The sequence below is a fragment of the Cyphomyrmex costatus genome, unplaced genomic scaffold (assembly GCF_001594065.2).
Source record: "Cyphomyrmex costatus isolate MS0001 unplaced genomic scaffold, Ccosl1.0 scaffold245, whole genome shotgun sequence".
Lineage (NCBI taxonomy): Eukaryota > Metazoa > Arthropoda > Insecta > Hymenoptera > Formicidae > Cyphomyrmex > Cyphomyrmex costatus.
This window is the reverse complement of record NW_017276532.1, coordinates 461,013-475,786: the sequence shown is the minus strand read 5'-3', so window position 1 is coordinate 475,786 and position 14,774 is coordinate 461,013. Positions and strand designations below refer to the sequence as shown.

The window sequence follows — 14,774 nt, the reverse complement described above, 5'->3', positions numbered from 1 at the left end:
CAATGTTCCGCATTATAAACAAAATGTCTCCAATCATTCTCGTCTTAGAAAAATCTTCGATAATCGCTTTTTTTTTTTTTAACTCATAATCTATGTATCAATGTTTCGAGCGTAACATCACAAAAATGCTAACACAAAACATATCGCGATCTACTTGCGTAAAACCGTGCAACTATTCGATTAGTCTTTGGCGAATTGCCCCATCCCCCATCAGTGGCATAGAAAATTACCAGCCGGCTGCTGATATTTAGCAATGCATCGATAACGAGCACGTTCGCAAAGGATTACGTTAATTAGAGTGCCGCGAGGCCCGGGCGCGCAATGAATTTTAACGCGAGAGCTCTCGTTCATTCGGTCGCGTTCGCCGAACGAAGCGTACCGTGTCGCAACGGTTCGCACCATCTGTATTACGATATAATCTCCACCTGTTGTAGCAAAAGGATTACTTCTCGGGCGCCGTTGCATTTATTAGATCGTCGATTACATTCATTACGCCGCGCGGCGAATAAAGTCGTTACGTGCCGTTTCGCGGAAGCCACGCGTCTGATTTCCATCATTCACGAAATACCGCTCGTATTTCACCACGGAAAAATAATAACGCATCGCTAATTACATATTATAGTGAGCAAACACGTTTTTATCAGGCTGCCATAATATTTACCGGTGGAAATAATTTTTTTTGTGCCTTTATAAATATTTTCTTAAATATACCTTTTGACATTTTATTTGTCGATCTGTTCAACAGACACATATTTTCAAGATAGAAATTAAAAAATTGCGTTAATTAATAATTAATTAGAGTATAAATGCAATGAGAGTAATGTCAAGTTAATCAGGTTTATCGTTATCGAAAAACACGATAGCGATTAGTTACATTGCACGTGTGAAATGTCTACGTGCGGAGAGAGACGCGCGATAACTCGTCGGTTTAGGATCGTTGGTACCACGGCCACCCTAGAGTCTAACCTTGATAAGGATCACTGCTAATTGTTGCGAATTGGTGAAGGTGGCGAACGAACGAGGGAGATTGGGCAACAGGTGTCATCTGATTGATCGCCGTTGCTCGCACCCCCACGATTACCTAGCCCACAAACACATCCACGGCAGAAACGAAGGACTTAATGTCGATCCATTACGTACTGGCCCATCCCGGCGAGGAATCGTTGACCTGACGCGCTCCAAAGTGCATTACGAGGTGAAAAAGAATGATCGTTGAAAAAGAGTAGATATTCACTACGTTCTACGGCCAAGCGATAGATATATATGTGCCACACGTTGTATACTACATCCTTGTGAATTCAGTGAATTACTCTACGCGGAAATTTACATTTTCAGTAACCTTTTTGATATTCTCGTTAACAGAAGAAAGATAGTTGTATTACAAGTATTGCTGAGAAATCCAAAGTACGAATTGAATGAAAATTTAAACGCCATTTTGCCGATCATTTATATGAGAAATATACTACAATCCCAAGTCTACGTGTCTATCGTCGCATAAAAATCTCGAAGTTACGAGCCTCTTAAGAAACGAGTTCATTGTCGATTCGTCACTAGGATGCGCGCGTTCCGACGAAGACGTCAGCTTATTTTATATGTGCCTTGTACGAGAATAAAGTCGGCTGTTACGTCGAAAGTATTACGTTTTTGACATTCTTGCGACTGTTGTTCTTTTATAGCTCTTATTTGAGGATTTCTAAGCGCGGCCGATCGTCGGTGCTGCTAAACGTGTATGACTTAGTTCGCGCGAGATTAACAGCGCACCACCGTGAATATTCGCCGAGATAATTGATACCGACGTCGGGAGAGCGGCTGACCATTGAAACCGCACGCGCAATATATCACGGATAATAAGCAGCCAGTGCATACGCCCGGTACTCGACGGAGGGAGAAAAGGGAGAGTCGAGATGGCCACTCCGTTACATCCGCGGTGGCGCGGCGGCTCTCCCTCGATGCGATTACGATACGATGCGGCCAAGTTCCGCAAAGTCACGTAGCTATTCGAAGGTAGCGGATAACAATAATGAAACGATTCGCGTCTCGCTCATCGTACGTGTGCAACGACGGGCACACGTTCGTACAAGTGAAGGTGTGTGATCGCGGTAGGTAGGTAGGTCTAGGTTGTACATCGGAGTCGAGAAGAATGATCGTTGGCGAAGTGACCCGCGTAATCGTAATTAATCATCGTGTAACCCGTGACTCGCGGATCAGCACCGTATAGGGCGGCTCCGTCGGTTATCGCTCGGTAAAGTCAAGCAGACGTAGCCTCGCGCTCTAAGCGGTGATCTCAGGATTTATGATCGACCGTGATGGAATTGGAATGAACAATCGTTACTTTTCGTCGTATAGCAACTCGTTCTTCCGCATTGAGTGCAATAGACACTCGATGGAAGAAACGAAAAGAGATCACTTTTGGGGGAAATATTTAGGTATCCTTTTATAAAAATATAAGATATATTGATTTTTATCAAATTATTCCCCCGAAAATTTTTGTGTATTGTGCACAATTCAGGTAATTCGTAGCGATCGTGCGTGATTTGCGACCGATCGTTCAATATCTTGATCTCCGTTTATCACCGCTCAAGAGTCAAGCCGCGCTGCTCTGTATCGCGCGCGCGCTCGCAACAGGAAGATCTTGTCTCGTAACAATGCCAAGCTTCATCATCAATCTCGAACGCGAATCGCTCTGCGCCCGACGGACTTGGAATTAACAATCGGTACTTTGTGCCACTCTATTGTTGCACTATGAAGTCACTGTATATTAATAGATACGCAGCTCGCGCGCGCAGCGCAGATGTGTCTACTTTGCCGAAAGCGTTTTCAATGAGATCCAAATCGACTGTCGAAGTTGCGATTTATCACCAGCCGCTGGGAATTATTCCAATTTTTAATCGAGAAAGAGAAAGAAAAAGGAGCAGGACGTTTCTCGGTTTGGTGACATGGCGGTTTTGTTATACAATGTCCGATCTATTGTTCGCAGGATCGTGAGGAACAAGGCGGCGGAGAAGGCGAAGCACGCGCATCAGCAACAGCAGGCGCAACAGCAGCAAGGTCAACAGCAAGGCCAGCCGGGATCGGGCGGTTCCGTGTCGGTGATAGCACATGCACCTGCGACGGCAGCAGGTCATCCAGCTGCCACCGCTCCCAACGCCTACAGTATCAGTGGCATCCTGGGCATCCCGGCGCACCATCAGGATCCCAATGGCAACAGCATCAAGAGAAAACGCAGCGTTGACGGTGAGTCACTCGCAGCTCTCTTCGCTCGTGTTGCTGACCTTGCCTCTTCGTTCGCATCTTCTCATACCAATTATGCTCTGTCATCGTGTAACATTATTCAATACTGAATCCGACGCTTATTATCGCCAACGAGATCGCTGTAGTTGAGATATCGAATTGCAACTGAACTTGCAGAAATCTCGAAGCGAAACAGCGTGGCACGATATAACGTGCATCAGAAAGAAATGTTATTACTATTGCAGCTATATAAATTGAATAGTAGCGTATATTTTTACGTAACGCTGTAATACTTGAGATTGAATAATTGTTCGTACAAATATGGATCGGTATGAGATGCAGTAACTTATAAAAATTAGCCGCTTGTAAAAATTAAAGACGCGATGTATATAAGTTTTAAATGTTATTATTATATCGTTGTTATAGGCTCGGTAACGTGACATAAAATATAAATCAATTTCGCAAAGATTTATAATTAGACCTCAGTACTACATACAATGATTTTGTAAACATTATCGGTGCTCGTTTGTGCGCCCTCATTGTCTCACTCTTGAATATTCAAATTTTCGCCTTACTTATCGTTAGCATAATTTTTATGATTTCGACATTAGATTTTTAAAACAATTAATTATCATCATTAAAATGTACTGTGACGTGATAGAGAGAACCTGTCTCTATACATTTTCGTGCCAGGAATGATTCTGTATAATTCCTTTGCAGTAAATATAATGTACTGTATTGTGTAGTTAACTTGTTTCGATACTGAAATAAATTAATAAGTCTAAGTTGTTTCTACGATAAACTCCATATTAAATTTATAAAAATATAATAGAAATGAAACCATATGCATACAATATATTTCTTAGTAAAAATTGTTTAGTAATTTTGTAATGATCAAATAGTAAAATGTTGTTAGTTGTAATAGAAAAACAAATATCAATTACTACACTGAGAAAAATATCTCGGAAAAAACTAATAGAATATTGTAGACTTAATTTTATCAGTTAAATAATTTTAAATTGTAACATAATGAAAAGTAGAAAATATACAGATTAGCTACAATTTTGTAGGAAATTTATTTTGTCATGCGAACACAAAAATTGTGACTCTGTGAAACAAACACACAAATAAATTTTATTAATAAAAAATAAAACATTTTTCTACAATATTTTAAATAATTATAATATATTAAGGGCAACTGTTACCAACGCCGATTAACTTAATCGACGATTAGTACATTGGAATTGACCAATCGCATTTATCATTTAATTTTGACGACAGACGCGATTGGTCAATTCCAATGGACTAATCGTCGATTAAGTTAATCGGCGTTGGTAACAGTCGTCCTAAGAGTAACTTATTACACACTGATAATGAAATTATACTATAAAATTTAGTTAAATTATTGCGTTATTGCAGTGTTCTATAAAATATTCTTATTATTAAAAACAACTAACATTAATTTGTAATAATGTTTTGCTTCTTTTATCATTTATATAGTTTATAGTCATTATAAATACAATTTGTTCACTTTACTTTAAACATAAAAAATAAACTGCTTTACAATAATTGTACATGTTTTCTACAATTTGTCATAAAATATTCTGGCAAAATTATTTAAAACTATTACACCTTTTAGACTTTGTTAATGTTGCAATATTTTACAACCTTAAGCAGTTTGTCAATTGATTTGAGACAAGTTTCTTAGAACAATTTTTTAGACTCATTTATTACAAATTATCTCTATCCCTATTTGTATTATTATTTGTAGAAGAGCATTCTCCAATTGTACTATCTAGTGCTATATTTTTTTCTGAATGTATATAGACAGTTTTAGCTTACTTTAATATAGAAATATTAAAATAGAAATATTTTATTATATAACAAGTTATTGTTATATATATCTCAATATAATACAATATAATACGATTGCATAAAATACAAGAGAGACCGGGACTCGTTGGCACAAGAGACAAGTTAGCATTGCGTATTTTTAAATTCTTTAGAATGGAAACTTACTCTAAACCAGGCCTGTCTAATTTGAGCTCCGGAGCCAAAAAATGCAAATCCATCGACGCAAAAAAACTCAATATGGATAAGATTTTTGAGACTTTAAGGGTTGATACGCATCTAAGTGTTGACGCTTTTATATCAATACTTTACAGTCTGAAATCTTACTTACATTGAATTTGTTTACGTCGATGGCTTCGCGTTTTGGCTCCGGAGCTCAAATTAGACAGGCCTGGTTTAGAGTAAGTTTCCATTCTAAAGAATTTAAAAATACGCAATGCTAACTTGTCTCTTGTGCCAACGAGTCCCGGTCTCTCTTGTATTTTATGCAATCGTATTATATTGTATTTTATTGAATTGCTTACCAAATGGAGAGAGACATACAGAGATAAAGTTACAGAATTTACAGCTTGTAATGAGTGTCGTTACAAGTGATTTTTTACACTCATTTATATCACGTAATTTCTCATAATAACATCGAGCGATGTGTATAATTAGGATAGATGATAAAAATAGAATATGACGACATTGTTTGCGTACGGACGACCGATGTAGAAATTTGTCTATTAGGACATATGTTTCGAGCCATACATTTTCTAGTCATACGTGCTCGTTTGCGAATGATCGAGTCACTTGGAGCACTCATTGCCCCAAGCAAACCAAGATTAGCCGCATATACTGCAAGGTTATCAGTCAAACGTCACCGAGCACGTGTTGCGATTCATTCTGCTGTCATTGCGTGAATAACGCAGACCGAAATATTCATGACACGTGCCGCGTACACGTGACCGACAACGGGGCTTTGGCTCCGCAAGAGGTTTTCTGTGCCGCGTCGCGAAAACCCCTTTGCGGAGAGATTCGCCGCGAGTCGCGAAATAAATAATGTCGCATTCTACGAGATGCTGAAGCGAAAAGAAATTCTCTAATCCACTACCCGTGTCATCGGGAACGATTAGATGATCGTCGTGCGATTCCGCGCGGAAGAGACGTTAATTTTTTTTTCCCCCTATTTCGTGGTAATGTATACACGAGCAGGCCGCAGCGTTGCGCGATGCGATGCAGCGAGGAAAACCGCGCGCGTGAGCTCGATCAAAATTCCGCGAGCGCGCGTTTCGCGGCGAGGTATATCGATTCGTACGCGGGAACGCGGCGCGCAGTGTGCCGATAGGTACATGGGTAATTCAATATAATCGGATTATGAGAGCGGCGATACGCGGCCGCAAAAGTGGTCGCGTCCGCGGTGAGAGCACTCAATGTTTTGCGAGCGTGCGCTCGCGCCGAGAGGAGGGTAGGTATTAGATTATAAACTTCACAGAGCGACAGAGACCACAGGCGGCTTCCTCTCTACCTCGGCCCCGACGACACATTAGCTTCCCTATCCTCCGGGGAGATCATCAGCGTGTACGTATATACGTGTACGCGTATCTCCTAACCGCCTGGAATTTCAACGAGCGCGAGCACACGGCGATCGTTTCGAACGTTCCTCCGCTGCTGTGCGTCAGAATGTAAAAATCGACCGAGCGTCGCGTTAACCTAGCCGCAAGTACTCAAATTTAATGAAATCCTCTGACCAAGAGGCTCGCACGGGAAAAACTGTGTTATAAAACGCTCCTCAATCCTCTTCAACTTTCCAGCGGTGAAAACGCCGTTCTTTTGCAGCAGCTAGATTGCACATGACTTTTGAAGGAGATCCTCATATTTCACTTAATTATTTTAATCAAATACGAACGCTGTACATTCAAGATGGAAGGAATTTTTATGAACACGATAATAGTTGTAAAATTTGTATATATTAATATTAATGATAATAAGTAACAAATGTTTCGAAATTTCAGTTTTCAAGATCGATCGTGTCAAAGATTAACAAAATTAAATATTAAGCGTTATACATTACAATTTGGTACAGTAAGAGAATATAATATATAAGGCGCCTTGTAAAAAATGTTTCGTGATTTTAAAATTCTAAATGCAGATAGATAAAAATTATCAACCGTCTATTTGACAGAATACATAAAAATTACAATCAAAGGTTCTATGAGTTGTCAAATCAGAGCGTATGATGGTACAGCGTTTGTATTTGATACCAAAATCTTCATAAAGTATCGAGTTCGCGAATTCCGATGTTCCTACAATTTGAGACTCGTCGATCGAGAAAAATCGAAACGGTCCCAGCGCGCTATTATTTATATCTACGACGAGAGCGAGCCAAGACATTTCCAAAGATCCCGGAGCTTATTACGAATTTACGAACCACCTCTCGAGGGAAGCATTGCAATCTATCGGGGCTGTTTGTTGTCGCGTTACATCTGCGCGCTTCTGACCCTATGCAGAATCCCAGAGCCCGGCGTGTCCCACCCTATATATCCCCTGGACGTAGGGGATACACCGCGGGGCCAGATTCGCCCCAAAGTCCATTATTACCCGTGTATTGTATTGCTTAACATTGACTCAATTGCTTTCGAATAACGCGATCGAGAGAACGTTCGCCCGCTCGCTCGTACAAGCGTGTGCCTTGCCCTCTTGAGCATCAATCGAGTTATTCGATTTACTGCTCTTTTTCGGGGGACGCGCTGACCTTCCTTCCGCGCGACATAATTCATTCGTTGTCAAATCGATTGAGAGAAGCGACTCTTCTCTCGAAACTTCTGCAAACTTTGATTCGCGTAAAAGTACACTCCATTGAGTGCGATTTGATTGACTTTTCGACACTGTAATGTGCAGCCAAAAAATACAAAGGAAAATAAAAAACGTACAAGACAATAAAACCTTTAGATATGACGATCGTTTTACTAACTCATTACTCGAATTCGATTCACGTGCAATCTCGATTACTAAAGTGGAACTGCGCGATATCCTCCGCAGGAAGTGTCCTAAACTCCAGTAAAACTGTATCGCAACGCGTCTATATACCGCGGCATAGCGCGGCCGCGATTAACTCGGCCGATCAAATCGTAAAATTCAAGTGGGAGCGCACGGGGCGCAGTGGCGCTGCCGGTGTTTGAAACGAGGGTTTTATAGCGGTCCAGGAACAAACCCTGCCGCTCGAATGGTCGGGATCGTCGCTCTCGACCGGCCGGACAATCACAACTTGACAGGGAGGTTTAACGAGCCCTATGCTAGGCGTACTCCACTCGTCCCACCCTCGGATGGTCATTTAATTATTCGAGATACCCCAGAACGTTGGACTATCTACCCCCACCAACCGACGTTACGTCCGTACTGTTGTCCCTCTTGCCCCCTTTTTCGTCGTCCATCCCTATACCTCTCACCGGTCGGTTCCGTTCACGACCTCATCCCCGGCAAGGGTTCGCGATGCCCACACCCTCAGCACCGGAATAACGACACTCGTCCCACGTGCCTGTTCCTATATTAAACCGCCGGGACGACCGGGAGATAATAAAGACATATAATAGAATCGAAATTGTTTCTCTATCTATCAATGCCATACGCCGTCTACGCGCGCGAGCCATACCGCGCCGCTCATCCTGCCCTCGACAGATTCAATTTAGTTTCGGCCGGCCACGTTTAATTTGTGTCTTGATTCGTGGGTAATACGAGAGAGAGACCGGCCGCGTTATAGGACCCGATCCGCGTGTGGGTGGATGACTGTACATGCGATCGCACCGGTTGATGTGCCGTTAGTTCGTCGCTGATCCATTTTCTCTCGCGTTTCGAAATTATCAAATTCGAGATACACACCGATGGAAATAACATTCATCGAGCATTCTGTACGTTGTTCTAATATTGGAATCACTACTGACATTTAATATTGCATGACGATGCATACTCGCGATATGTTGCCTCGAATTAAAAAAAGAATTCTGCTTCTGACAGTTGTTGAAATTTTTACAGATGATAATCGCGACCTGAACGACCACGCCGATAACGATTTGAAAAGGCAAAGGAACAACTACAATGGCGATCAATTGTATTCAAACGTAAGTATCGAGAAGAAATTTTTTAAGTAGTAGAATATGTTTCGATAGTAATTTGTTATTAAAATAAATTGCACAATAGACTGTCTATATTATCGTATAGGTAATTGGGATCGAATAAGATTGAAATCTCTCTCTCTCTCTCAGGCGTAAATCAAGTCCGATAGTATGTATATATATATCTCCATTAAAATGCCCTAATCAATCAAAAGCAAGCCAAGTTTCATAGAATATTCGCGTAACTCTCGGCCAGCACTTGCAGTAATCGGGGGACCCAAATGGGCTGAGCTACAACATTCAAGTCAATCTTGGCGCTTGTTCTCGGATGTCCCTCCAACTCGCGAACTTCGACTTCAGGTTTCGCCGGTCTATGTTGCAGCTGTGGTCGAGTAAATGGAGCATCAAGGACGAGCACAAGCTCTTGAGCGAGCTTGGTGGCGGCGGAGGCGGCGGTACGACCGGCGGTACAAACGGCGGTGGAAACGGCGGCGGTGGAAATGGCGGCAGTGGCGGTGGTGGCGGCGGCGGCACTGGCGGCGGCAACGGCGGAGGCGGCGGTTATTACGAACACAGTGGATTCCCCGGGAACGCTATTGCCACCTCCGCCGAGCTGTACGACTCCCTGGGCACCATCAGCACGATGACGCAGGCGCAAACGCCACATCTCTACACCCCGCCCATAGGGGGCACCATAGGTGAGCGTGCTTGTTCCCTCTCTTTTCACCCTCCGGCACCCTCCGACACTTTCCAACACCCCCTCAGCCCCCGTGAAGCGTGTGCTCCCTCTGTCTCTTTCTCTGCCGTTCCTCCCCTCGCACGGAAATCCCAGATAGTGTGTACACCACAACCTCTTGCACGTATAACGCCGTGTGCACCAAGTTCCATTCCTCCACCTTCGCTTCCTATCCTTCTACTCTCTCATTGCACCGAAGACCTTTTTCTATCTCTCTATCTTTTTCTTTCTCTTTGTCTCTCTCTCTCTCTCTCTCTCTCTCTCTCTCTCTCTCTTTCTCTCTCTTCTCTCCCACCCTCTCTCGTTTCCTCTCAGTACGCTTATTATTGCGGCTTACGTCTTGCTTTGCATACCCATATCGGCTAAATACATGGCTTTAATAATGCATGAGCTGTACTGAGCAGCGGTAGGAGAAGAGGTGGCGGAAGGCTCCACACGGTGGTTCGGCGTTTTTAGCTTTGGGGAATACCGCTCTCACTTCTCTCACTAGCATCTTTCTTTCTTCTCTATCTCCCCTCTCTCTTGGTCTGTACAACACTCTCTTTTTATCTATTATACTAAATGGTACCGCCGAAATCTCTTGTTCGCGGATCTGTTTACCTGTATCCTCTCCCTATACATATATAATATACGTTACATCTACATATTCATTCGTTCTATCACGCTCTTTTTCTTTCATTCTTCCACTTTTCATTTCGCTCTTACTACTTTTCTTACGCCGTTTAAAGGCGGTCGATCAACGGTGGAACGTATATAGACGGATACGAAGTATCGAGAAGTATATAACTGCGCCAAACGTGGTGCACAACACATGAACGGAACTTTCTCCGGTGGCACGTGTTGCGAGCAACTCGGTCACGCCGCGTCGCGCCGCGAATTCTCCTGATCGGTGCTTTTCGGAATGGACGAAGCGAGGCGTGTAACGGCGGCTTCATCTCATGAAATTCAATCGAGAATCTTCGCCCCGGATCGAAGTATTTTTGAAGAATAACATAAACGGTCCGAGTCGCAATCGCATGGCTTGCTGCACTCGTTAATATGTAGCAGTTAAATCGCGCTTAAAGTGTTAAATCGGCCAAGGGTGTATGTATGTGGGAGGGGTGTTCTTTTGAACTTTTATATCTATTATATTATATACGTTTGTGTAAACGCGAAGAAATTAGCTGCGCGGCAGCTAAACGTTCTTTCCTTCACACAATGATTTTTACAAGTAATGCATCCTCGACCTAAAAATATATGGACTTTCTCCACGATGAAACTTTTTAACGTTCCGCCTTGATTGGCCGTCGACGATACGAGAACCGCAATAACGGAAAAATGGGGATCCCTTAATAGCAGGTGGTACTTTGACGCCGCTCGCGCCACTGACGATGCAAGAACTAAAATTGAGCCAAACATTGGACGGGGCTAACATGTCTCCTTACCACACCACCGGTGAGTTCGCCACCTCTTTAGTTCTCTTACGGTCGCGCCGAGTCATGTACACCTGTTTCGCTGAGCATAAGGTTTTATTGAGCCTCTCTCAGATATGCGCGTGTCCAACTAATACGTCCACATGTTAAATGTGTACTACCACGTCGAGTGTTTGAATGGTATTAACTTACCGCGAGATCAATGCGGTACCTCCTGTTCTCCAGAAGAATCCTTTATTATACCCATGTGATAACCATTTATATTTTCTAACGAATCTAAAGAAAATGTATACAAGAGACACATTGCAAAAAGATAATATTCTTTTTCTTTCTCTTATTTATTGTTGCTTTTTTTTTATTATATTTTACGTTTAAACAAAATGGAAATAGTCCATTCTTAATTTTTGTCTGTATAAAATCTAGTTTCTCAGAAAACTAAAATTTCTGTTAACTTTTTAAAACGTCATCATGTACATCAACTTGAGAATCATAAAGAAACAAAAGGAGTGAAAAAGAGATTTGAACAAAAGTATCCGTTGTAAAAGGTGTGTAATTCCAAAGCGATTAATAAACAAGATTCCAAATCCTAATTTCCTTCCCAAATCCCCACCTGAACAGTTTAATTAAGCTTTAGACGTAAGGCGCTGATCGTTAGCTAGTGCTTGATTCGAATGTTGTGTTGTGTTGTGCATGGCCATAGCAGAGAGCAGTACCGTCGCAGTATCGTATGTCGGGGTGGGGGCCGGTGGGGGCGAGCAAAGTCCCCCGATTTCGTTGCAGAACGAGACAAACGCCACCCCCGCGGCCCCCAACACCCCCGGAGGGGATCCCGGACTGACGGTCTTGCAGCCGCCAGTTTCTCAGCCCCAGGTAGCCTCTGCGATACCGCCGTACTCGACGATGCTTCCAAGTTTCGGACACTACGCCACCGGTGAGTACAATGAAAAACCGCTTGCTTAACCGCTCGTCAAGGACAAGCGCGCCCTTATACCCTTCGGGGGTTGAATCGAGCTCGGCGGTACGTTCAGAGGGTAAGTCAGAGCTCTGTCTGAGGAGCGCTGATTTACCATGAATTCGGGGCGATCAACAGTTTTGTCGGAAGGGTGGGTTTTATCCATTGGAGAGAAAATCATATATACCAATGAAGGATACTGTGATGATGTTATTCTTACTCGACATGTAATTAAAAATAACAAATCGTTTATTCTTGTGTGCTATACTTATATACAAGTAAATCATTATTCGTACTTTGTTGTATCGATACTTTTATTTTTTAAAGAGAATTTCTGCAGTTATATCGTTTGGCATCAATTATAACAATAACCATTATTTCGGTTGAATAACAACGAGCCTATTATCACAAGCCCACATGTTTCCAGTCTACAAAGTTAAATTGTACGCGAGAAATCTAATTTATTTCGTTAGTGCACTTTCGCGCAAGTCTATACTTGCGAGACCAGTTTTGAAAATTAATTCAGATATTAACATAATGTGTTAATTTTAGAAACGTCGACACTGTCAACCCACCCTAATTAACTTATCGTCGACTTTTGTTTAGGTGGTGGCGACTACGCGTACAGCGCTGCATATTCCCAATATTCAAGTGCACCGTACAGCGGCTATGGTTATGGAGCAGCGACAAGCGGGTTGCTCAGTAAGTAAACAGTGAGTATGAGTACCGATTAGATTAGGGTTATCGAAATATGAAAATACTAGGAAAATAGGCCGATAGATTTCGGTAACGCCAGGGTTGATAACGATGGTAGATGGAGAGGAGAAATGGTCAGCCGGCCGTTACACAATCGACTTGTTCGAGGTAATAAACCGCGTGAAAGGCAGCCGTATTCTTTATTTATCCCGTAGGAATTAAATACACGTACGCGATATACGAAGATACGGCCGGCAAAAAAAACTTTATTCCTTATAGTTACGCTCACGTAACTCCGCGCACGCGGACACAATACCTCCGCGATCTAAATAGAACTCTTCCTATACCTTCGTTCCTCGTTAACGCGAGCTGCAATTCGATTCATATCAGATAACATCGAACTAGTTCCCCATCGAAGCCACGTCGCGTTCTCTTCGTCCGGTTCTATAATATATAACCCCCGATTCAACGCCTATCCTTCATAACGTACAAGATTGGCGGCATTAGGAAGCGATCGCGATTATACCTCGAGGTGCAAGCACAGAAGAGAGTGCGCATCGCGCGTGCAGAAACGAATAGAATAATAAACCTCTTTTTTTTTTTCCTTCTTATCGGACACGCGATACGCTGCTAACCCGTACCTCGTAACACGTAATATAGATCCGTTTGCGATATCGCAACGCGCTCCCGCCCGTTTCCCCCCCGCGTATACCGCTCCAACTTATTCCTCCTCGTTCTTAATATTCCACGCGAGCGTTACGTGAACGCCTATAATTAAACGCGAAAATTAGATAGGCGCATCGCGGAAATTTATTCCATCTTAATTCTACGCGATACACGATGTGCGCATGTATATATAGACAGAATGGGAAAAGTTGTTGCGGCAAAAACCCGGCTGAATATGCAACGTTACAAAATTGCGCGTAAAACGTAAAATATATAGGAGTGTTGCTGTACGCAAGCGGATACTTCATTCGCGAATACGACATTAAATCGAGCCTGCAAAATGTTAAACAGCTATAGGGCATTGTATACGCAGGTATAGAGAAACCCACAAATTCTATGCGTGATGAACGTAATCGCTTCTCATTCCAGACTCCACGTACTACTATTGCAACGGAGACACGTCCACTCATACGTCGCAGCAGGGCGGCGGCGGCGGCGGCGGCGGCGGCGGTTGTACCAGCGGTGGTCCGGAAAGCAGCGCCGATGTGGCTAGTCGTTCGCCTCTGGCGGCTACCAGAGCTAGCAGCGGGGCCAGCGCGGCCTCACCGACCGGAAGCGCCTGCACGAAGCCGGACCACACCTCCGCCACACCGACGGACCTCTATCTGGCTTGATGATTGAACCATACGACGGGACTCTCAACCGAACGTTCCCCGAATGGTCATCAGCGGAAAGACAGTGAGCTGCGACAACGGACGCCATATCACGAAGAGACACCATCTCGACATTAAGCAATGATCTCCTTTTAACTGCTTTGGGAATGCGCAATGGAAGATTCGGAGTGCGAAAGATATCGGTGACTCTACAGGGAAGAAATGTACCGAAGAAGAAGATTAAGGATGGCTCGCGACGAGGAACTTTAAATCGAATCTAGAATTAGCTGCGCTCGGAGATTAAAATTCCATCGCGTTCAAGATGAATGACGGAACTTGGGAATTTGATCTAATTGAGCGCGCGACGTGATTCCGCGCAAAATGAGCTTGCCGCGAGTGACGGTCACGTCAGAGTATTGGCGTACAACAAAGTTCCCTCGTATTGCCACTTGTCTGTTCTTCTCAATATGAACGTACCCTCCTATG

The 14,774-nt window shown here is 43.2% G+C and overlaps 1 protein-coding gene across 1 annotated transcript in view; it reads left to right on the top strand.

Moving 5' to 3' along the window:
• sv (paired box protein shaven) overlaps positions 1 to 14,309 on the top strand; it is a 99,909-nt gene extending 85,600 nt beyond the window's left edge. Inside the window, exons 5-11 of the mRNA XM_018540410.1 lie at positions 2,978 to 3,234; positions 9,094 to 9,179; positions 9,556 to 9,871; positions 11,245 to 11,343; positions 12,022 to 12,252; positions 12,880 to 12,975; positions 14,065 to 14,309. Coding sequence (XP_018395912.1) covers positions 2,978 to 3,234; positions 9,094 to 9,179; positions 9,556 to 9,871; positions 11,245 to 11,343; positions 12,022 to 12,252; positions 12,880 to 12,975; positions 14,065 to 14,309 — 1,330 coding nt within the window. The remainder of the gene's footprint in view (positions 1 to 2,977; positions 3,235 to 9,093; positions 9,180 to 9,555; positions 9,872 to 11,244; positions 11,344 to 12,021; positions 12,253 to 12,879; positions 12,976 to 14,064) is intronic.
• Positions 14,310 to 14,774: the final 465 nt, after the last annotated feature.